The 24,259-nt window shown below is 43.7% G+C and overlaps 1 protein-coding gene across 3 annotated transcripts in view; it reads right to left on the reverse strand.

The window, feature by feature from the left end:
* Nucleotides 1-742: 742 nt before the first annotated feature.
* LOC124138182 (phosphatidylserine synthase 2-like) overlaps nt 743-24,259 on the reverse strand; it is a 53,387-nt gene continuing 29,870 nt past the window's right edge. Inside the window, exons 2-13 of one of the 3 annotated variants that reach the window (XM_046504714.2) lie at nt 17,685-17,774; nt 13,069-13,292; nt 12,201-12,302; nt 11,026-11,108; nt 10,651-10,718; nt 10,147-10,278; nt 8,779-8,829; nt 7,008-7,121; nt 5,085-5,203; nt 4,857-4,971; nt 3,339-3,484; nt 743-2,304 (exon numbers count right to left, since the gene is read on the reverse strand). In XM_046504714.2, coding sequence (XP_046360670.1) covers nt 1,995-2,304; nt 3,339-3,484; nt 4,857-4,971; nt 5,085-5,203; nt 7,008-7,121; nt 8,779-8,829; nt 10,147-10,278; nt 10,651-10,718; nt 11,026-11,108; nt 12,201-12,302; nt 13,069-13,196 — 1,368 coding nt within the window. In that variant the 5' untranslated portion in view covers nt 13,197-13,292; nt 17,685-17,774 and the 3' untranslated portion in view covers nt 743-1,994. Of the gene's footprint in view, nt 2,305-3,338; nt 3,485-4,856; nt 4,972-5,084; nt 5,204-7,007; nt 7,122-8,778; nt 8,830-10,146; nt 10,279-10,650; nt 10,719-11,025; nt 11,109-12,200; nt 12,303-13,068; nt 13,293-17,639; nt 17,775-24,259 lie in introns of all 3 variants that reach the window. The other 2 variants (XM_046504713.2, XM_046504715.2) reach the window with 2 other exon arrangements.

The following is a 24,259-nucleotide window of genomic DNA, read 5'->3' on the forward strand; positions in this document are numbered from 1 at the left end:
ATGTTTACTCATGGAATCAGGACAACTCAGCACAATGCACATTCACAATATCAAAATCCCAAACTTGGCAAAAAACTGAAAAAATCTTCCAAAAGCAAACTCTTTACAATTGTGTAAAAAAAAAAAAAAAGTACATAGTCAAGGTCTAACTTTCATCTACATTTCGTCTAGGGCTGGGACGGTTAACTCGGGTACTTGGGTCGGGTGGGTACTGAGAAGGACCCGGGTACCCACAAGACTACCCGGACCACTGGTTAGTCACGTGATATATGACAATGACAAAAATTATCTAGAACTCTATGGTTTCACTACAAGTCACTAATGTTTTCATTTCTTTCTGACTATACACCCATTACTTCTGACTTGTATAGTTTGAATAAAGATAAAACTTCATGCAGTAAACTTCCATGTATGCATGACCTGATCGTTTTATAAGTGCATCTGAATACATTTTGCGAGGGAAAACTTTTCCCATCGGACATTTGGACCTATCTCTTGAGACCTACAGCCGGTACCCGGGTAGGGTCGGGTAATAGGGCGTGGGGGTACCCGGGTAGGGTCGGGTAATAGGGGGTGGGGGTACCCGGGAAGTACATTTGGACTCGTCCCAGCCCTAATTTCTTCGAACAAACCAGGTGCACGCGTTCTGACATTTTTGACAACATACAGCTGTAATAGAAAATATGGCTGTATTTCGCTCTTATATGACACCAAGGATAGAACATGCAGGTTTCAGATGGTAGGTGGTTCATTGTTTATTTGATTGAACTTGATTTGCTGAACCATTCGGAAATGTTCAAGTCTATTCCATACAGAATCCCACATGTTTGTAATCATCTTGACATTCATAGTCAACATTTGCTGAGGACCAAAACAGTCATCTTCAGTCAAGTTGTGATCCGATCCTTACCAAATGTTGAGTAGCATAGTACATATAAATAACTCACACTGTTTCCATGCCAACACTTCATGAATAATTACAGCATGAGATAGCATCATCACCCTCAACATACCAGGGCTCATTCCACAAAGTGATCGTAACGCTAAGATGATCGTAACTCCCATACTTTAACACAGACTTCCGACAGTCGTAGCGCTACGATCGCCTTGTGGAATGGGCCCCGAGTGTTAAATGTGTGACAAAAGGATACAGGTTTTGACATGTACTTGTACTTGTAGATGAAAGGCCTGGATTATGACCACACATATTATAAGAAAATACCTCAAAATACAAGGTGTTATTATCTCCAGATGCCCTTATCACGAGGCTGACAGACTTACAAGGCTTGCGCTAACTTCGATCAACTCTTTTTTTTCGATCAGGTCTTTCGAACTGTGCTCCATGTTCTGGGGATGAGCTACCATGAATTTTGCAAAATCATAAAAGTAATGTTTTTGATTGAAATAATAAGAATCACATTCCCTACTTGTCAGCAGTTTTGGCGGTGATTCAATATTCTGTTGTTGATGTTGTTTATTTCTTTAGGTGGGCAGAATAAAAATATTTATTTCTTATGATAGTAATCATCAAATAAAATCACAAAAATATAACTGTCGTGACAGTGACAGAGCAAAGATGATGGCTTTCTGGCATTTTGTGATATGACGATAAGGACAAAACCAAAAAAACAGTGCAAAATAACCACATTTTCAATCAAATACACCACTTCAAAAAAGAAAAATAGGATTTGTTTGCTTCTACAAATTTCAGGGACTCATCGCCAGAACAGAAAAGACAAAATAATTTGGCCGAACTGCAAGTTACGAATCTTCATCTCCATCCATAGCACACACACAATAGGTAAATGTATGGCAGATCATATTTACAATAAAGACCATATAGAACACTCACCATAAAAATAGAACCTTCAAATTGTACACAGCCAATCAAGAAAAACACTTAGCAGTCTCTTTTCCTATTATGAGAATATATAAAACCCTTCAATGGAACATTTCGGTCACAAAAACACTCATAGACATAAACTGAGACCTGCCTAATGCACAGAGCCATTAATGGGGCGCGTTCTCGGTTGCATAGGGGTCTCTTTAGACGAGGACTTGTCGCCAGCCTTTCCGTCGTCATTATGCTCAATCTTGGGGACGTCATTCTTCACATCCCTCTTCACATAAAACTTCCATGCAGTCCAGCTGACGAGACACACAAAGCCAGCGAGCCAGAACGAGGCGATGAGCTGGGGAACTGGCTTCACAACAAGTTGCCAGTCGAACTTAAACGTGATGAGGCACTCCGTGATGATGATTGCCGCGATGATCCACGACTGGCGGCCGAACTTCTTGCATTTCCTGAAAACACAGAAAAAATATTTTCTGACTCATGTCCGCAACATTATTGATGCCTTTTTTTCCTGACGCTCAAAAGAAACCACAATCAGTGAATCATTTGGTACACACGATTTGTAGTGAAACGACTCACGTAAGTGAGTATGGTTTTACGCCGCTTTTAGAAATATTCCAGCAATATCACGGTGGGGGACACCAGAAATGGGCTTCACACATTGTACCCATGTCGGGAATCGAACCCGGGTCTTCGGCGTGATGAGCGAACGCTTTAACCACTAGGCTACCTGACCGCCCCAAAACGACTCACGAGTCATCTAAATACTGAAATGCTGCTGTAGTACAGTATTCCTTATCATTTTATATACATCCTTTTGTTCTTAGGACTTCTCCAAACAGTGGAAAACCCACAAACTCAGTTGCTGGTATCCAGTCGTGAATGCCCTCGACTTTCTATCTTAACTGAAGAATGCTACAGCACCCATGATTTATAAAACATCCTTTTAATATGCATCTAATGTCGATTTTGGACTGGTCATGAAAATTCCATGAAGTGAATCGGAGCTGCAACCTCACATATCATGTTTAGTATTGTAACCCACAGTTTCCTCACTGAGTGAGTTTGGTTTTACGCCGCTTTTAGCAATATTCCAGCAATATCACAGCAGGGGACACCAGAAATGGGCTTCACACATTGTACCCAGTCGGGAATCGAATCCGGGTCTTTGGCGTGACAAGCGAACGCTTTAACCACTAGGCTACCCGACCGCCCCTTCCTCACTGAACCAGTGGGGGTGATGAAATGGTGTTCAACCTTAACAGTCATGACTTCAGTTGTCTGCATGCTGCACATGGTCTTTCTTTCTCCTTCTGTCATCAAATACGTTTTATACAACAACTCTTGTATTGTTTCACTGATGTGTTTTCACTCTTTCTGGTAGTTCTTGCATTTAGATTTCCTCGGGCGTTTCCCTCACTCGTGTTTCTTACATTTTCCACCAAAACCTCAGTCATGTGTTTACTATAATGTCACTACTCACGGGTCATCTAAATACTGAAATGTTTCCCGCATCGCTGCAGCTCCCATGAAAAGGAAGAATACCAAACGACCAAGGCACAGGTAGTGTTCTGGGGGTATCCACAGGACAAACTTCAGGTAAAACGTGTTCAACTCCGCCAGCAGGAACTGGAAGAACAACAGGAACATCAGCAAGGAAGGTGAGGTGAAATTGGGTTTAACGTCGCGTCCAAGACTATTGCACTTATATAGCGACGTGCATGTACGTGTGTGTGTGTGTGTGGCTGCTTGTACTAGTCCAGACTGATGCCGATTTATAGTGCTAGCTCACTGAGATACCATGCCGCAGTTTAACATGAATACCCCACTCAGACACAGTATACTGACTCCGAGCCGACCAGTCCTTGTTTTAGCCCCTTAATGCCGAGCGCCAGACAGGGTAACAACAAGTACCATCTTTTAACGTCTTTTGGTATGACGCGGCCGGGGATCGAACCCCGGACCTTCCGCTCTCCGGACGGATGCTCTACCACAAGACCATGGAGGCAGTCACCAAGGAAGCATAGGACCACCTACACTTTACGACACAGTAAAGCAGTTGATACGGGAGTTATTGCCTGGATGGAAGCCAATTGGAAGGAAGCAAACTCAGTTGTCTCCCCTTGGCTTCATTCACATCACATGTGGAGCCTGGGGCCGATGTGACCCCGGTACTCCATTCTCGTACCCCAAGACCCCCATTACCCCATTAATGAGCCCCCATTGAGGTTTCAGAGCAGAATTGATCCAAAGTGAACCAATCTTGTGCCACCATTGAGGTTCAAGCAGAAACTGTCCGAAAAGCCCCATTTCTTTGCCCAAAAAGATATGTTGTTGTTCTCTTGTCATAGTTTTGACACAGATTAAGAACCCAATACCTCACATATTTGCGCATGTTGGGTTTCTATGCAGACTTGATACCCAACACGTATGTACCTACACATTCACTAGATGACTGAAGTGGAAAAGAACCACCTGGGTTTTTCACAGATTTCCACTCCATTCTCTGTATGATTCAATTCCCATACACACACTTCCCAATCGCATTAAAATCAGATCTTAGTTCTCGCTACCGCTAAACAAAGATCTGAGGACATCCCATTACGGGTCACATCAGACCAACCTTGCGCGAACTTTGACCGACCAATGGAATGACCAATCAGAGGACAGCTTTCTCGATAACAAATTTGAAACCTGAACAAAAAAACATTCCGGAATGGTTAATCGATGGTCTAGATTGTAAGGATTCAGTCGTTAAACCCGTAACTATCGTTCGGAATACCCCATGTTAAAGTTTTCGAGATTGCGTGATTAGAAATCACATTCCGACTGTCACTTTCATCATCTGGTAAGCGACACACTGATTGGTCGGATGAAAGGTCGTTCTGACGTGACCTGTAATAGGATGTCTTCAGATCTTTGTTTAGCGGTAGCAAAAACTAAGGTCTGATTTTAATGAGATTGCACACTTCCAAAAGACTCATCTCCCCAGGGTACTCACTATAGCAATGACTCCACACATGGCACACCAGCGCTTGAGACTGGCCGTGGGCTTCCAGTCAAAGTCCGTCCAGCTGTAAGGTGTGAACTGGGCAGCAACACGCCGCAACTTGCCGCTGGCGAAATACACCATAAACATACTCAAGCAATTGAACACTGAATCACCTAACAGGCACTCACTAAATGGTTTGTCCAAATTGGACAGACTCCACTGTCCAATGTCACGTACCTGTAGGTTGGGATGTCCCACATGCCCCTCCAATGGTACGGTTTCATGGTGAGATAGCGCAGGGTCTTCATGCCCAGATAAATACCAAACCCATTACACACAAGGGCATCCATCACCCACTGAAATATAAAAAAACAAACAAAACCAATATAGAAGAACTCATAAAACATCATCTGTCAACTGTGTTCATGAAGCGCTGTGTTGTTTGTTTGTTTGTTTGTTGTTTAATGCCGCACACAACAATATTCCACCTACACATATAATCGAGTCTAAACCAGACAATCCAATGATTGATATCATGAGCATCGATCCACGCAACTGGGATACAATGACATGCTTTAACCAAGTCAGCAAGCCTGACCACCCAATCCTGTTAGTGGCCTCTTACAACAAGCATAGCCGCTTTTTACAGCAAGCATGGGTTGCTGAAGACCAATTCTACCCCGGGATCTTCACGGGTGAAATATAATGCTAGTTCATAGTATTACACTTGTGTCTGTGCGTGTGACTGGCTGCTTTGCTTGTACCCTGACTAAAGCCTGTTTTATAGTGCTAGCCCACTGAGATACCCCGAAATTTAACATGGACCCGAGACAACCAGTCCTTGTTCTTTCCCCTCGAAAGCGCCATGTAGGGTAATAACAAGTACCACATTAAAGTCTTTGGCTATTCCATGGCCACTGACATGCTCTCCAGGCAGACTCTCCACTGGGCCACAGAGGCAGTCATTGACACAAGGTGTGATCCCTTGCTACAGTTGTGCCTCCCATCTCCTTTGGAACCTTGGGCAGCACTGGCAGTAGTCCACATTCAGGCACTTGACCTTCACATGACACAATACATCCTCGTGGCAGTCATGAACATCACATAACTGTTCAAGTTGCTCTTGTCTTCAGACCTGTTGAGATCCGATGTAGAATGGGTCATCAGCAATCCATGCTTGCCCAAAAAGGCAACTATGCTTGTCCTAAGAGGTGTCTAACAGGATTGGGGTTAAGACTCGCTGACTTGGTTGATGCTTGTCCAATTGTGTGTATCATTGCTTATGATGTCAATCACGAGATTGTCGGGTCCAGACTTGAATATTTACAGCCCACTGTCATATAGCTAGAATAATGCTGAGTGTAGCATTAAACAACAAATAAACAAACAAAATTGTATCTTCAAATCAAATGTCCACCTAATTTCTGTTTAGCACAGAAAAGCCTGTCTTCAAAAGAAGTCATCCTGTTATACAACCTAAATGCACACAGGTCATAATGACATCGAGTAATATCACTACTTAATTGCTGCTTGAGGTATTACACATGAAGCAGATTTACACAGTGGACCCAAGTGAGTTACGCCCAGAGTTGTCTCCCTTCGTAGAGTTACCTCCCTTGTAATGCTGTACTCTAAGTTCCTTCCCAGTGCTTGACACCTTTGTTACATTCTCAGTAACATCGCTGCCGTCAGTGTGGAAGTGGCCATTACAAGAATTTTGAAATTTGCCCTCTAACCCCAAATGTGGTAACGTTTATACTTTTGTTTATGTCTTTGCGAATGCCATCATAGTTAATTTTGAAAAGGTTTACAACTGACTTTATTTCCCAGATGAATTTAACATTTTGTTATTTGATCAGATTGGTTCGAGATTACAGACGAAAGGAAAATCACCCAACTTTCCCCTTACATTCTTACTATACCAATTACATGATAGTAGACATGAAATAGAAATTCAAAATGACAAACAAAGAAAATAATTTAGAAGGGGTAAGAGCATTTGGCGTCACAGCAGTCATCACATAACGGTCTGTCTGTTGCGAGTTCAACTCCAAGCATGGCTGTGGCCACCTATCACAGGGGGAGCTTTGACTAGTGGCAGCAATAGAATAGAGAGCTTTGCGAACGGGCTATCGCTGTGAGGAGTTTGGCTGTACTCACGTGATCCCACCAACATTCACTGAAGTTGGGCAGCTGGTGCTCCAGGGTGTACTCCAACAGCTCGAACATTATGCTGAGCACCGTACACAGCCACCAGTCCCGCAGGATCAGGGTCTGAAACAGGGGCGCACACATGCTGTCCAGTTACTCCAAGTCCAAAATACACATTTACAGTAAATCTTGAAATCAATACGTCTCCAAATTAATACGACTGCTGACCCTAGCCAAAAATGTGACTCAATATCAATGCAACCCCAGCAGTGAAAACTCACCGGATGCCAATTATGTAATTTCTATTCTTACAACTGCTGCTCAATAAACTATGATGTGGAATATACAGTGATCCCTCGCTACAACGCTACCTTTTGGGTCCAAATAATTGATGAGCGTTAAAGATGAGTGTAAAAAAAGATTGATCGAGTATAATATGCGCTTTCAAAAAAAACAACACATTGTATCCCTTCAGGTGAATAAGCAGGTAGATCTATAAAAAACTTGGTCAATAAAAGTATGAAATTTGATATAAAACATCACTAGACATGAAGATTTACCATTTAAAATGTATTTCCTGCTCTCAAAGGCATTGTTTAATATGCAGAGATTAAGATTACCGCGCAACATGTATTTCGATTGTGAAAACGTTTTGTTGACATTTAATTGTCAAACTGCCTCAAATATGACTTTTAGCGGGTCATGGTACGGCATTTATGATATGTGTATCCATTCTCTTGGAACTAAAGTTCGTTTCAAGGCATCAATAGCAGTAATCTGACCGTGGTTGCTGTTAATAACAGTGAGTTGTGCGATCTAATGATCATACGATCGCATACGATTATTGTAAAGATTATTGAATGAAATTTTGAATATAATTATAAAAAATATATTGCAAACATCTGCTTCCGGAATCTTTGCACACATATAAGCCTGGTGCATCACATGACATTTAAATCTGTTGGTGTCTTTTACTGCTCAGTTACTGTAAATCTTTAAATTAACGTGAGCGTGAATAAAATGAGAAAAACTTGAGTGGTCCTTGCTCACATTACCTAAAATTCAAATTTATGTCTCCAAAATGACTAGCAACAATAACACGGCCTCACTACACACTTTGGATAGCGGAAATACCAACTTGAATATCAACACAAACAACTATACAGTGTTCCCTCGTTATTGCGCGCTTCAATATAGCACTAACTCGGTTATAGCGCGCGGTAAAGCATGGCTCCCAAAATTTACTAACATTTTCCATAAACTCAAGTTTTCCAATGACACAATTTTTTCCCCAATCTCAGAAAACATTATCAGCTGATCACCGCGATCACGTAACACCGGAAATACCAGTCAAATAATCCTAACTGAAGAACACAATTTAATCCTATTATTATAATATCTGGTAATATAAAAAAATGTTCATTGTTTATCTGGACTTTTGTTGTCCTTACAGGTACATATATATATAGTGATATGTTCTCTGCTACACCTCAGACTCGGTCACAAAAAGCACAATGACAAGGTTTGTTCATCTTGCAATCAGGCCAAAACCATTGCTCACATTACAAGAATGTCAAGACCATGCCCCAGCCCGGGCTAGGTTAAAACAAGAATTGCAGTTAGATCTGCTATCTGTCATAGATCTCCTAAAGCCAAGAGATGCAATAGCGAAGGCCAAACTAACTGAAGGAGTAGGTATTTACTCCGGCGGATGTGTTCCTCATAGTAAAGAAGTTGACATCCATACATTCTCTTCCTTTAGTTACTATCTACATCTTACCTTCAGCCACCAGCCGAAGAAGTGGGTGGGGACAAAGCCATCTACCTTGTCCTGAAATATCACAAAATACAGAGAGTTATCTACCGGCTGTCATGGTACAGAAGTAGTGCCTTCATAGTAACACCACTTAGCTTCAATCAGCTCAACTTAGCTTCAATCAGCTCAACTTAGCTTCAATCTGCTCAACATAGCTTCAATCTGCTCAAATTAGCTTCAATCTGCTCAACTTAGCTTCAATCAGCTCAACTTAGCTTCAATCTGCTCAACCTAGCTTCAATCTGCTCAACTTAGCTTCAATCAGCTCAACTTAGCTTTAATCTGCTAAACATAGCTTCAATCTGCTCAACATAGCTTCAATCAGCTCAAGTTAGCTTCAATCAGCTCAACTTAGCTTCAATCTGCTCAACATAGCTTCAATCTGCTCAACATAGCTTCAATCAGCTCAACTTAGCTTCAATCAGCTCAACTTAGCTTTAATCTGCTAAACATAGCTTCAATCTGCTCAACTTAGCTTCAATCTGCTCAACATAGCTTCAATCAGCTCAACTTAGCTTCAATCAGCTCAACTTAGCTTTAATCTGCTCAACATAGCTTCAATCAGTTCAACGTAGTTTCAATCTGCTCAACTTAGCTTCAATCTGCTCAACATAGCTTCAATCTGCTCAAATTAGCTTCAATCTGCTCAACTTAGCTTCAATCAGCTCAACTTAGCTTCAATCTGCTCAACCTAGCTTCAATCTGCTCAACTTAGCTTCAATCAGCTCAACTTAGCTTTAATCTGCTAAACATAGCTTCAATCTGCTCAACATAGCTTCAATCAGCTCAACTTAGCTTCAATCAGCTCAACTTAGCTTCAATCTGCTCAACATAGCTTCAATCTGCTCAACATAGCTTCAATCAGCTCAACTTAGCTTCAATCAGCTCAACTTAGCTTTAATCTGCTCAACATAGCTTCAATCTGCTCAACTTAGCTTCAATCTGCTCAACATAGCTTCAATCAGCTCAACTTAGCTTCAATCAGCTCAACTTAGCTTTAATCTGCTCAACATAGCTTCAATCAGTTCAACGTAGTTTCAATCTGCTCAATATAGCTTCAATCTGCTCAATTTAGCTTCAATCAGTTCAACTTAGCTTCAAATCAGTTCAACTCAGCTTCAATCTGCTAAACTTAGCTTCAATCGCCTCAACTCAGCTTCAACATAGCTTCAATCTGCTCAATTGCTTCAATCAGTTCAACTTAGCTTCAAATCAGTTCAACATAGCTTCAATCTGCTCAACTTAGCTTCAATCAGCTCAGGTAAATTAACATGTATTATGAGTATAAGTAAAGGTACCAAAGTCTTGAATGAGATGAGCCCAGCATCTTACCCATATATTGTGCAATGGATCTGTGTGGTTTGCATCATACAAAAAGCAGTTTCCACCATATGCTTTTTCTGGTAATGGCTTCCCTAATTCTTCATCAAAATGTTTCAACAACTGTCTTGCATCCTCTACTCTCTGTGAGAAAATATAAACAATGAATTCAAGATGAAGTTTTCTTAAACATCTTATTATAATTCATTACCGACAAGCATTAATTCATTGCTGTTAGAATACTACTTCTCTGTGTGAAAAAAACAAAACTGTACATAAATAACAATTCAAGACCCCATTCCATGATGCAGTCTTAGCGCTAAGATGATCATATTTTAACCTACACTTATTACAGTCATAGTGCTAAGATCGATCAGCGAAACGGGCCCCAGCTTTGCAAACTTGCAGTCTTGCTTAGTGAAAATAATTCTTGAATAGATTTTGAGAATATTTCTTTTTAAATCACACTGGGGTACTGGGGACCTATATCCAACAAGTACATTTCAAACAACTTACCTGGAATAACAAAAATACTAAGGCAAGTTCATATGTTATGCTCAGGCACAGGATAAGTCTCCAAAATGCTGAAAAGTAAGACAAAAATATGTGACTATAGTATATAATGTTATCCACAATGATCAAAGTATACATTACTTAGGAAATTCCTTCTTTGTTCAGATATTTAAGGTCATTATTGTTTCTATGGTCACAAAAAAGCAGATGATGCACTCTCAATTTTTTTTTAAGTTTCATTATTTCTCCATTAAACATAAATTGAAATGATCAACAAACCCATTAAATACGGGTTCTTCACTCACCCAAACTTCAAAATTTAGCTTTTTCAAGGAAGTTTGAATGAAAACAATGATTGAAAGGGAGGTAACTCCTGACCTGGATGTGGTCTGACGAAAGGTCCATCAGGAGTCTGGGTCACTCCGAACAGTAGAAAGGCTAGCACCACTGCCATCAGTCCTCTGGGAAATAGCATCCATTGTACAGACAGACCATTATCAAATACCCCTTGTCCCCCAAGGAAGTACTTTTACATTGTGCAGATCTCACACACTTCCGAGGATGGGGGAGTGAGTGTGTGAGTGTTTGAGTTAGGTTTAATGCTGCTTTGAACAACATTCCAGTTATATCACAGCGTGTCAGATAAATGTGGGAGGAAAGACCGAAGTGATGCAGGTCACATTTACCAATGTAGTGAAACCCACGAGCACGGGTTTGGTGCTGACAAACCTAGAAACATAATCAGGTTGAACTAGGATTCCAACTCATAAACCATAGCTTTCTGGAGTTCCCAAGCAGGTACCTCTGCACAGCAATGCCCAAGGGATGCAACTCTGCACAGCAATGCCCAAGGGATGCAACTCTGCACAGCAATGCTCAATGGATGCAACTCTGCACAGCAATGCCCAAGCAATGAAACTCTGCACAGCAATGCCCAAGCAATGAAACTCTGCACAGCAATGCCCAAGCAATGAAACTCTGCACAGCAATGCCCAAGCAATGAAACTCTGCACAGCAATGCCCAAGGGATGCAACTCTGCTCTACCATGCCCCCAATGATGGAGAAACATACAGTTGTAATTGAATGAATTTACGCCACTCCGAAACATAGTTCAGTTACATCTCTGTGTTACATTCAGCTTAATGTGTCAGGGAAGGCTTAAGTGAGGTTGTAGAGGTTTGCCACTTTGGTGAAATCCATGGGAACGGTAGGGTGTTGACAAACCAAGACCCACTTGCACAAAGAGATCTTAGCGCTCAGATGATCCTTACTCCCATACTTTAACATAGGCTTACAATAGTCTTATCGCAAAGATCTCTTTGTGCAAGTAGGTCCTCGGATCAAAATCAGGGCGACTGGGATTCGAAACCACAATTAGTAGACCGATGCACAGCAAAGGGACACAAGTCTAAACATTAGAACTAATGTTAGAACTGATGTTAGAACTGATGTTAGAACTGATGTTAGATTTGACTTTTACATCTGAGGTGAGTGTTAGTCTCAGTTTAGAAGTTGACACAAATATGACGTCCATCCTCCTGTGCATCCTCACCGTTTGGCATTGTAGTCTCGGTCCGGGACGACGTCTTCAAACAGAGCCACATAGAACAGGATGATGATGAAGATGAACAGCACGGTGATGGTGTGAGCGCGCCTGCAACACAGACTCACATAAACAGTGGGGGAAGGGAAGGGTTGGGGAATCTCCTATACTTTCTGTACCTACAAGGAGGCAGTGGGAATGAGGGATTTGCCTAAAAATATCAATCCTATGACGGGCTAGACACAGGTACTTGTCCATTGGTCCAAGACTAGAAAAAATATTAAGGGGGATTAGTTGTTTTCTCCCCAGATCTAGTAACGAACTGACCATTTGATTTTGTGGGGCCTGGAATTTTATCATAATGAATAAACGGTGCCAGAAATTGAATAAAATAATAATGCTTCAGATGGTTGAAAAAAGAGAGTACACCTACTCCACCTTCTATACAGGTGGGAGGAGGGCCACTCACCAGAAGACAAGCCTGGGGTACTGGGGACCTACTCCACCTTCTATACAGGTGAGAGTTGTGCCACTCACCAGAAGACAAGCCTGGGGTATTGGGGACCTACTCTACCTTCTATACAGGTGAGAGTTGTGCCACTCACCAGAAGACAAGCCTGGGGTACTGGGGACCTACTCCACCTTCTATACAGGTGAGAGTTGTGCCACTCACCAGAAGACAAGCCTGGGGTACCGGGGACCTACTCTACCTTCTATACAGGTGAGAGCTGTGCCACTCACCAGAAGACAAGACTGGGGTACTGGGGACCTACTCCGCCTTCTATACAGGTGGGAGTTGTGCCACTCACCAGAAGACAAGACTGGGGTACTGGGGACCTACTCCACCTTCTATACAGGTGAGAGTTGTGCCACTCACCAGAAGAAAGACATGGTTCCATCATCGTAGAGTTGGGAGTTTTTGTGTTTGCGTTTCTCCTCCTCCCAGTCGTGAGCTGTCATGTTGTGTATCTTCAGCTGCTCTGTGTCTTGCCGAGCAGACGCCATCTTGGCCACCTCACGACTCAAGCCTTGGTTACCTCTCGGGGGAATCACCGTGGCCACAGCAAGCACTCATAGACGACTTAGTCGCTTCTGCGACTGCTGCAACAAAAACACCCTTCATCACAAACCTAAACTTTACATCACAAACCCTTTTTGCACAGGAGGGGAAAACGACACTCACCCTAATAGTGATAAAAACCACAGGACACTTCTGAAAATAGTTCATTTTCACTCACCCGATGGACACTTTTAACATGTGTCCAATGTTCCAGTGAGGAAAGTGGGTTCTTCAGCTGGGTTAGTGCCTACTATTACCTTCAGAAAGGAAGTTAATTTTCAATAGGGCTGCAACGAATAACCTATGAGGCGAATACGATTCATATCACGAATGTAGGGTAATGGATACGAATATTAATTCACGAATACAATAATAAGTCAGCAGTTGATGTATTATTTGTCATATTCAGCATGTTCAGTGAGGCAAAAACAACATTAATTATTTGACATGGTTTGTTAATTATCTATATTATACATGTACATTTACATACTGCACTTGTCCAGGTACTTAGTCTTAGTATCTGCTCAAATGCTACAATGACCAGTGACCAAATTCCTGTCAAATTAAATATTATAAGAGTGTTGTCTTTAAAGAAACCTATGCATATTATACGTTCTTATGGACATTTTAGGTACAGGGTATGTAAATGCACATGATTGCATATTCATAAATATTTGATTCTAGTGGCAACGAATAACAAATTCAATTCATGAATGGATACGGTTCAATTCAACGAATACGCGAGAGGAATCATAACGGCCCTAATTTTCAATTACTTTTGTCAACTTTTCTCTGCAAAACTAGCAGAGATGTGTTCAGTTAAATACTTTCCAATCAGTTTAACAAACTCATAGAGATTTAGACCATATAACCACCTTCAGGTTAAGGTATCTACAGAATTAAGAACCATCCATGCAAGGTGTTAAAACTTCAGTTGACACAATGGAGAGAACTAGACACTTGTGAAGTCATTGGTCAGCCTTCCAGTGTTACAATGGCTACACACACACACAAGGCAATCCAATCAACAGTTAGCTGCCTTGTAAAACAAGTATAGTTGCAACAGGGATAAGTAGTAACTCGTATACTCTAACTTAAACTTGCAACAGCCGTAGCACTAAGATTGTTATACCAAACAGGCCCTGAGCCCCATTCGACAAAGCAATCTTTGTGCTGTGGCTGTCGTAAGTCAATGTTAAAGAATGGGAGTTACAATCGTTTCACCGCTCGTCTTTTTACACTGGAGTTACAACCATCTCAGCAATAAGATCACATTGTGGAATGCCTCCCTGGAGTTACAACCGCTCAGCGCTAAGATTGCATTGTGGAACGGCTGGCTGGTGTTACAACCGCTCAGCGCTAAGATCGCATTGTGGAACGGATCCTTGGAGTTACAATCATCTCAGCACTAAGATCGCATTGTAGAACAGATCCCCAGCAATTATCTTAGCAAAAAGATCGCATTGTGGGACGGCTCGCTGGAGTTACAATTGTATTAGTGCTAAGATCACATTGTTGAATGGCTCCCTGGAGTTACAATCATCTCAGCAACAAGATGGCATTGAACGACGGTTCGCTGGAGTTACAATAGTCTTACCGCTAGGATTGCATTGTGGGACGGCTTACTGGAGTTACAACCATCTTTGCGCTAAGATTTCATTGTGAAACAAGTCTTTGGACATGTTCTGGCTCACAGGTTCCAAAAATCAAAATTCTACAATTATATTTCATCAAGTTCACTATTTACCAAATATCAGCACACTCCCAGGTGAAGTAGGTACACTTGTTACTCTCTCTTCAGACTAATGTGTAGCTCTGTGCACACAGCCTGAGACTTCAGCCACGAAGTCTGAAGCCCCAAATCCTGTCGGTCTAGTAAGCTCAGCTAATAGTCCACATAACACAAACTTCAACTGAAACAGTTCGGGCTCGCAGTCTCAGAAGGTTTTGGCACCAAATGTCACTGTGTGCTGAAACTATAGTGTCTGGATGGAGGTGCCATCTGTTTCCCCCTGCTGGTACGGTATCTGACGAGCATACGGAAACTCCAGAAGCCCGTGAAAATGAGGTGAGGTGAGGTAAAATGGGGTTTAACGTCGCGTCCAAGATTATTGCACTTATATAGCGACATGCATGCATGTGTATGTGTGTGTGTGTAGCTGCTTGTATTATTCCGGACTGATGCCGATTTATAGTGCTAGCACACTGAGATACCATGCCGCAGTTTAACATGAATACCCCACTCAGACACAGTATACTGACTCCGAGCCGACCAGTCCTTGTTTTAGCCCCTTAATGCCGAGCGCCAGACAGGGTAACAACAAGTACCATCTTTTAACGTCTTTTGGTATGACGCGGCTGGGGATTGAACCCCGGACCTTCCACTCTCCGGGCGGACGCTCTACCACTAGACCACGGAGGCGATCCGTGAAAATGACTGTATTTGTTGCTAATGACTTTCAAATATAGTTGTATTAAGTGGTAGTAAAGATACTTATATCTTTGGAAAAATATTTGAATCAGCAGATTAGGGGTTTCAAATTAAACATGCACGTCGCATGTTGGAACAACTGTCTTTGTTTACAAAGCTCAGCGAATGCTTTGACTGTAATTATGGTAAATTAGTAACGGTGGAGAAATGTTTGGGTAGACAACTCTATTAGCATTGAAGGACACTGCCTAATTGAAGATTTATGTTGACTACATTTCCAAGAGCAGTTAATTATGATGGATTGAAATTTGGTAACATTTGGCATGTTGGTTGTAATAAGGAATCTATCCAATTCCAGTGCTCGTGTTAATTTCACATTTGTCTGTGGAAATCATTACAGTGAAACCACCAATCGGTCTCCCCTTCACCATGCTGTCTCCCATCTTAATTTGCTGGTTCTCAGGTCGATATACGAGTCCTGGTCACAAATGGTAATTTCTCCAAGATCAAGGCCTAAAAGGTGGGTTGGCATTGTACTGGGTGGGTGGGCATTATACTGGGTGGGTTGGCATAATACAGGGTGGGTGGGCATTACACAGGGTGGGTTGGCATTATACAGCCTTACAAGATGGGTTGGCATTATTCAGGTGAGATGGAATTATACTTGATGGGCATTGTACAGGGTGGGTGGGCATTATACTGGGTGGGTTGGCATAATACAGGGTGGGTTGGCTTTGTACAGGGTGGGTGGGCATTATACTGGGTGGGTTGGCTTTGTACAGGGTGGGTTGGCTTTGTACAGGGTGGGTGGGCATTGTAAAGGATGGGTGGGCTTTATACTTGGTGGGTTGCCATAATACAGGGTGGGTTGGCTTTGTACAGGGTGGGTGGGCATTATACTGGGTGGGTTGGCTTTGTACAGGGTGGGTTGGCTTTGTACAGGGTGGGTTGGCTTTGTACAGGGTGGGTGGGCATTGTAAAGGATGGGTGGGCATTATACTTGGTGGGTTCGCATTGTACTTGGTGGGTTGGCAGAATACAGTATGGGTAGGCATTATACTGGGCGGGTGGGCATTGTACTGGCTGGGTTGGCATAATACAGGGTGGGTGGGCATTGTAAAGGATGGGTGGGCATTATACTGGGTGGGTTGGCATTGTACAGGGTGAGTTGGCATTGTACAGGGTGGGTTGGCTTTGTACAGGGTGGGTTGGCATTGTACAGGGTGGGTTGGCATTGTACAGGATGGGTTGGCATTGTACAGGGTGGGTTGGCTTTGTACAGGATGGGTTGGCATTGTACAGGGTGGGTTGGCACTAGACAGGGTGGGTTGGCATTGTACAGGGTGGGTTGGCACTAGACAGGGTGGGTTGGCATTGTACAAGGTGGGTTGGCTTTGTACAGGGTGGGTTGGCATTGTACAGGGTGGGTTGGCATTGTACAGGGTGGGTTGGCTTTGTACAGGGTGGGTTGGCATTGTACAGGGTGGGTTGGCATTGTACAGGGTATTTTGGCTTTGTACAGGGTGGGTTGGCATTGTACAGGGTGGGTTGGCATTGTACAGGGTGGGTTGGCATTGTACAGGGTGGGTTGGCTTTGTACAGGATGGGTTGGCATTGTACAGGGTGGGTTGGCACTAGACAGGGTGGGTTGGCATTGTACAGGGTGGGTTGGCACTAGACAGGGTGGGTTGGCATTGTACAAGGTGAGACTGGAATGACAGGTGGTTGGTACTGCATATATATGATAGCAGCCTAGCGAGTCTGGACCAGACAAACCAGTGATTGATATTTATAATGACCAACTTCAAACACTCAGACAGGGTACTATGACATGCTATCAACCAAGTCACCATCAAAGACTAACACACATAAAATACTATCATTTAAAGAACATCTAGGTCATAGTTTGTAACACTACAGAATTGTTATCCATTGTTAACCATAGAAACTGACTTACCTACGAAATGAATTCAGGAAAATATTACAAAATAGGTTCTGGTACCTCAGAACTCGCTTCACTCCCTCGACTCGACTGCAGCTATGCGTGTTGCTATGTATAATTCAGTGCAATCCAGCTGCAAGTCACAGAGCCCTGGAACAATGCATGGATAATGCACCATTCTCCTGGTGAAACTTGATGCTATGATTTGTATGATTTGTAGTGAATTAACAATTAAGGCAGAGACAAATGTCTGCTGATCCGAAAGTGAAATCAGTCTCATAAATACCAGTATTTGAACAGTATAATACTGCTAGTACTGGTTGACATAGTCAAGGATGAGACATAAAGACCTGTTCGTCACGGGTGGAACGAGCATTCATTGAAACAGCCATCCTTGCACCCTTTCGAGTTGAGTTGATTCGTTCAACTGTGTCATATGGCCCTGTGACGCAGGGGTAGCATTATACAGATGGCTGTTTCAATAAATGCTCGTTCCACCCGTGACGAACAGGTCTGGTTGTTGATGAAATATAGTGATAGCTAAATAGACAGATTTTTTATTCATGCACCGATTGTCTTTAAATGTAATATCCAGTTATGTATGACTGTTTAATAATCTCATACCAACTTTGACTGGAGTAGGTCTGATAGTTTTTCAGATATTGTAGTAAACGTCGTACCTTAAATTACCTTCCAGACTATAACTAGCGTTAGAAATTGGCACTAGTCCTATAGTCCTTGTCAAATTGCCCAATAGTAAGGTATCATAAGGATTGGTAGAAATTTGCCATTTTTATGGGGTTTGCTGTATGTTATCATCATAAAGACGAGTGGACTAATAATGTTAGTTTCCACTACTAACATGTTATGTCAGCAACAGCTGATAGCAACAGCTGACAGCCAGGCTACTATCCATCACTCTCTGCACCAATGTTCTGTAGATCTCCAGTTGAGATATGTGGCACTGCCATTTCTTGGTAATCAGAATGGACTGATACACCTCTACCCTCCTGGAGACCTGTTATAATTAGGAGATAACATATGTGTTTTCAATTTAGAGTTCTTACCTGTAGATTAAACAGCACATAATGTTATTTGGAATGGAACACGCAGGACTTGGTTTCAAATGTTAAATTTCGCATGGTAAAATTTACAGGTAACCTAACACTACATACAAAAAATACAGCATGTTTATACAGACATTCCACATGACAAAAGAAAATGCAAGCTCTTTGAATGTCAATGCAGATACTGAAGCTGCATTTGTCTAATACAGTGTTTTGAGTGGGATTTGGGGCGGTTGGGTAGCCTAGTGGTTAAAGTGTTCGCTCATCACGCCAAAGACCTGGTTCAATTCCCAAAATGGGTACAACGTGTGAAGCCCATTTCTGGTGTCCCCTGCCATTATATTGCTGGAATATTGCTAAAAGCAGCGTAAAACCATACTCACTCACTCACTTGAGTGGGTTTTCAATCAGAAGGAAGGAAACATCGATACTCTGCCTATAAGCAAAGTAATGTTTTCAGCGGTAGAAACTAACATTTTTGGTCTAGGAGTCCTTATAATGACAACATATAGCAAAACCCCTGAAACTTGGCAAATTTCTACAAGTCCTAATGATACCTTACCTATTGGGCAGTTTGGCAAGGAGTACAGGACTAGTGCCAATTTCTAAAACTGAAGTATTATACTGAATGTGCTCCAACATTGTTGTTATACATCATTATATTTTCCTCATATACTGGTATATTTCAGGCTCTGAAAGTTAGTAGCAAAGCTATTTTGTAAGCTAACATAAAGTTGGCACCCTTGAAAAAAAATGAAGCAAGTCTTGCAAGGTTTTTTTCTACACTGTACATCACTGTTACTGTATCACATCGCCTATTGTGAAGGATATGACGGTGCAGTTGGATACAGAAGCCCACCAAAGTCATACCCACTGTTGTCCCAATAACTTGAAATAAACACTTAGTCGATATATATCTTGTTTACTTTCCACCATCTAATGCCACACATATTTCTGATATCACAGAATCAATGCCTTTCAAAGACCAGAATCAAGTATTTTCCAAAAGCATGGTAGAATTTAGGTTATTGACAGAGAGCAATGGTACAGTCATGCAGTAATCAAATCAGCTGTTTAAATCATGAGTGGTTACGGTGATTTGAAACCTCTGATTGACCAACAGAAGCAAGTATTTTCCAAATGCATGGTAGAATTTAGGTTATTGGCAGAGATCAATGGTACTGTCATGCAGTGATCAAATCAGCTGTTAAAATCAGAAGTGGTTACGGTGATTTGAAACCTCTGATTGACAAACAGAAGCAAGTATTTTCCAAATGCATGGTAAAATTTAGGTTATTGACAGACAGCAATGGTCACGATGGTACTGTCATGATTTTACCAAATTTGTGATCATGCTCATAAATTAAACATTCTTATTTTTCATTGTCAATTTCTTTGAAATTCCTCCAAACATCTGTCAGTGTCCTATGAAATGGACAAAAATGAAAGCCTGCAACTTGAGAATACAAATTTCAAGACATAGGAATCTTCAACATAAAGGCTACTCATTGAAAATGACCTCTAACTAACCCAATATTTCTTTGTCGTAAATTCAGATATTATTTCCGAATGTCCGTGTTCGTAAAATACATCACAGATGACACATGTACACCCATATTCATATATACCCATTACATATGTACAAGGGATTTATCAAGGATTCTAAAGTAAGTGCCAAAAAGTGCTAAAATTCGTATTATTGTTCAAAATTGGTAATTTTTTAACAGATATATTTTCGTAAAATTCTGAATTGGGAATTTTGTTTCAAGCTGGGAATTTTACTGTCTTTTGCTGCAGACTTGAGCCGAATATCAACCTCTCAGCAGATCTAGATAACTCCCTGTATGCCCAACACAGAAACAAATTGTTAATAGAAAAACTAAAAACTATACAATATCAGCAGCCTCCACAAATAATCAATACCCTGTACTTCCCAGAGTGGACGAAAGACACACACAGAACAATAACACATGTAATGACTATTTACCCACACTGAAATAAGACAGATTGAGCCAAGCCTGAAATAGACCCTCTGGCCCATATAAATGCAAAATGACACGACAACGTGAGAGAAAGATATTAAAAGTAAGCGATTTATCTATCCATACCTTCTCAAAGGCTGATATTCGACTCCAAATCAGCAGCAAATGTCAGTGAAAATTCCCAAATAGGAATAAAAAAATCCCAAATTCATGTTATTATAATTATAACCTATGCCAAGGGGACTTGTCTATCTATGATAGATGGTCCAATTAAGAAGAGTCTTTAATGCCTACCTTTACATTATTGTATTGAACGCTATATTAAAACTCGGACTGAGAGTAGGAACCTAAAAAAATCTACATTTTGAACAAAATAATGTGTTTTTTCCCAATCTGCTTTCCAAAGGCTTCTTGTTTGAAATCCAAGATACATAACTGTGTGAGATCCAGGGAGAGACTGGGGAAGAGGTTGAGACTGGGGAAGACAAGGAGAGACATGAGAGACAGGATAGACTTGAAGAGGCTGGGAGAGACAGGGAGAGACAGGAGAGACATGGATAGGTTGGGAGACACAGGAAGAGGCTGTGAGGGACAGGAGAGACGGTGAGAGACTGGGAGAGACAGGGAGAGGCAGGGAGAGACAGAGAGACAGGGAGAGACAGGAGAGGCTGGGAGAGACAGGAGAGGCTGGGAGAGACAGGAGAGACAGGAGAGACAGGGAGAGACAGGAGAGGCTGGGAGAGACAGGAGAGGCTGGGAGAGAGGAGAGACAGGGAGAGACAGGAGAGGCTGGGAGAGACAGGAGAGGCAGGAGAGGCAGGAGAGGCAGGGAGAGACAAGAGAGACAGGAGAGGCTGGGAGAGACAGGAGAGACAGGAGAGGCAGGGAGAGACAGGAGAGGCTGGGAGAGACAGGAGAGGCTGGGAGAGACCGGGAGAGACAGGAGAGGCAGGGAGAGACAGGAGAGACAGGGAGAGACAGGAGAGACAGGAGAGGCAGGGAGAGACAGGAGAGACAGGGAGAGACAGGAGAGGCTGGGAGAGGCAGGAGAGGCAGGAGAGGCAGGGAGAGACAAGAGAGACAGGAGAGGCTGGGAGAGACAGGAGAGACAGGAGAGGCAGGGAGAGACAGGAGAGGCTGGGAGAGACAGGAGAGGCTGGGAGAGACCGGGAGAGACAGGAGAGGCAGGGAGAGACAGGAGAGGCTGGGAGAGACAGGAGAGGCTGGGAGAGACCGGGAGAGACAGGAGAGGCAGGGAGAGACAGGAGAGACAAGAGAGACAGGAGAGGCAGGGAGAGACAGGAGAGGCTGGGAGAGACAGGAGAGACAGGAGAGGCTGGGAGAGACAGGGAGAGACAGGAGAGACTGGGAGAGACAGGAGAGGCTGGGAGAGACAGGAGAGGCTGGGAGAGACAGGAGAGGCAGGGAGAGACAGGAGAAGCTGGGAGAGACAGGAGAGACAGGGAGAGACAGGAGAGGCAGGGAGAGACAGGGTGAGACTGGGAGAGACAGGAGAGGCTGGGAGAGACAGGAGAGGCAGGGAGAGACAGGAGAGGCTGGGAGAGACAGGAGAGGCAGGGAGAGACAGGAGAGACAGGGAGAGACAGGAGAGGCAGGGAGAGACAGGAGAGGCAGGGAGAGACAGGGTGAGACTGGGAGAGACAGGAGAGGCTGGGAGAGACAGGAGAGACAGGAGAGGCAGGGAGAGACAGGAGAGGCTGGGAGAGACAGGAGAGACAGGAGAGGCAGGGAGAGACAGGAGAGGCAGGGAGAGACAGGGTGAGACTGGGAGAGACAGGAGAGGCTGGGAGAGACAGGAGAGACAGGAGAGGCAGGGAGAGACAGGAAAGGCTGGGAGAGACAGGAGAGGCTGGGAGAGACAGGAGAGACAGGAGAGGCAGGGAGAGACAGGAGAGGCTGGGAGAGACAGGAGAGACAGGAGAGGCAGGGAGAGACAGGAGAGGCAGGGAGAGACAGGGTGAGACTGGGAGAGACAGGAGAGGCTGGGAGAGACAGGAGAGACAGGAGAGGCAGGGAGAGACAGGAGAGGCTGGGAGAGACAGGAGAGGCAGGGAGAGACAGGAGAGACAGGGAGAGACAGGAGAGGCAGGGAGAGACAGGAGAGGCAGGGAGAGACAGGGTGAGACAGGGTGAGACTGGGAGAGACAGGAGAGGCTGGGAGAGACAGGAGAGACAGGAGAGGCAGGGAGAGACAGGAGAGGCTGGGAGAGACAGGAGAGACAGGAGAGGCTGGGAGAGACAGGAGAGGCAGGGAGAGACAGGGTGAGACTGGGAGAGACAGGAGAGGCTGGGAGAGACAGGAGAGACAGGAGAGGCAGGGAGAGACAGGAAAGGCTGGGAGAGACAGGAGAGGCTGGGAGAGACAGGAGATACAGGAGAGGCAGGGAGAGACAGGAGAGGCTGGGAGAGACAGGAGAGGCAGGGAGAGACAGGAGAGGCAGGGAGAGACAGGGTGAGACTGGGAGAGGGAGACAGGGAGAGGCTCGGAGAGACAGGGGAGACAGGTGAGACAGGAGAAACAGGGAGAAACAGGGTGAGACTGGGAGAGACAGGAGAAGCTGGGAGTGGGAGACAGGGAGAGGCTCGGAGAGACAGGGAGAGGCTCGGAGAGACAGGGGAGACAGGTGAGACAGGAGAATCAGGGAGAGATTGGGAGAGACAGGGTGAGACTGGGAGAGACAGGAGAGGCTGGCAGAGGGAGACAGGGAGAGGCTCGGAGAGACAGGGGAGACAGGGGAGACAGGAGAAACAGGGAGAGATTGGGAGAGACAGGGTGAGACTGGGAGAGGGAGACAGGGAGAGGCTCGGAGAGACAGGGGAGACAGGTGAGACAGGAGAAACAGGGTGAGACTGGGAGAGACAGGCGAGACAGGGAGAGACAGGCGAGACAGGAGAAACAGGGAGAGATTAGGAGAGACAGGGTGAGGTTGGGAGAGACAGGAGAGGCTGGGAGAGGGAGACAGGGAGAGGCTGGGAGAGACAGGGGAGACAGGTGAGACAGGAGAAACAGGGAGAGATTAGGAGAGACAGGGTGAGGTTGGGAGAGGCTCGGAGAGACAGGCGAGACAGGGAGAGGCTGGGAGAGACAGGGAGAGGCTGGGAGAGACAGGGTGAGACAGGGAGAGGCTGGGAGAGACAAGAATAGACTGGAAGAGACAGGGAGAGCATAATGGGCAAATGAGTCAGTGAGTGGGGGCAGTTATGTAACAGCTATTTTCAGCACTCGTCTCCTGGACACAGGGGCATACTTATCAACCAAAGTGCCACTGATACTTATTGGGCTGCCATTTCCACAGGATTGTGTTTAGTCTGGTTACAAATATATATGGTGGCTATTTCAGGTTGCCTGCCCTTGCCACACTCGGGTGTGTGGGTTAGGCAAGATAATTACTTATTCTCGTTTTCACCATCTTGATATATATAGACCCCAAACTATAAATCACATATCCCATGTTAAGAGATAATATCAGGCTTGGGGAAATACATTTGTTTCTTGTGACCACTAGTGCTGGGACGATACACCAACTGTGCGGTCTGATACGTATCACGATACCTTACTCATGAT

Source organism: Haliotis rufescens, unplaced genomic scaffold (assembly GCF_023055435.1).
Source record: "Haliotis rufescens isolate VD_foot unplaced genomic scaffold, xgHalRufe1.0.p SCAF_6, whole genome shotgun sequence".
Taxonomy (NCBI): Eukaryota; Metazoa; Mollusca; class Gastropoda; order Lepetellida; family Haliotidae; genus Haliotis; species Haliotis rufescens.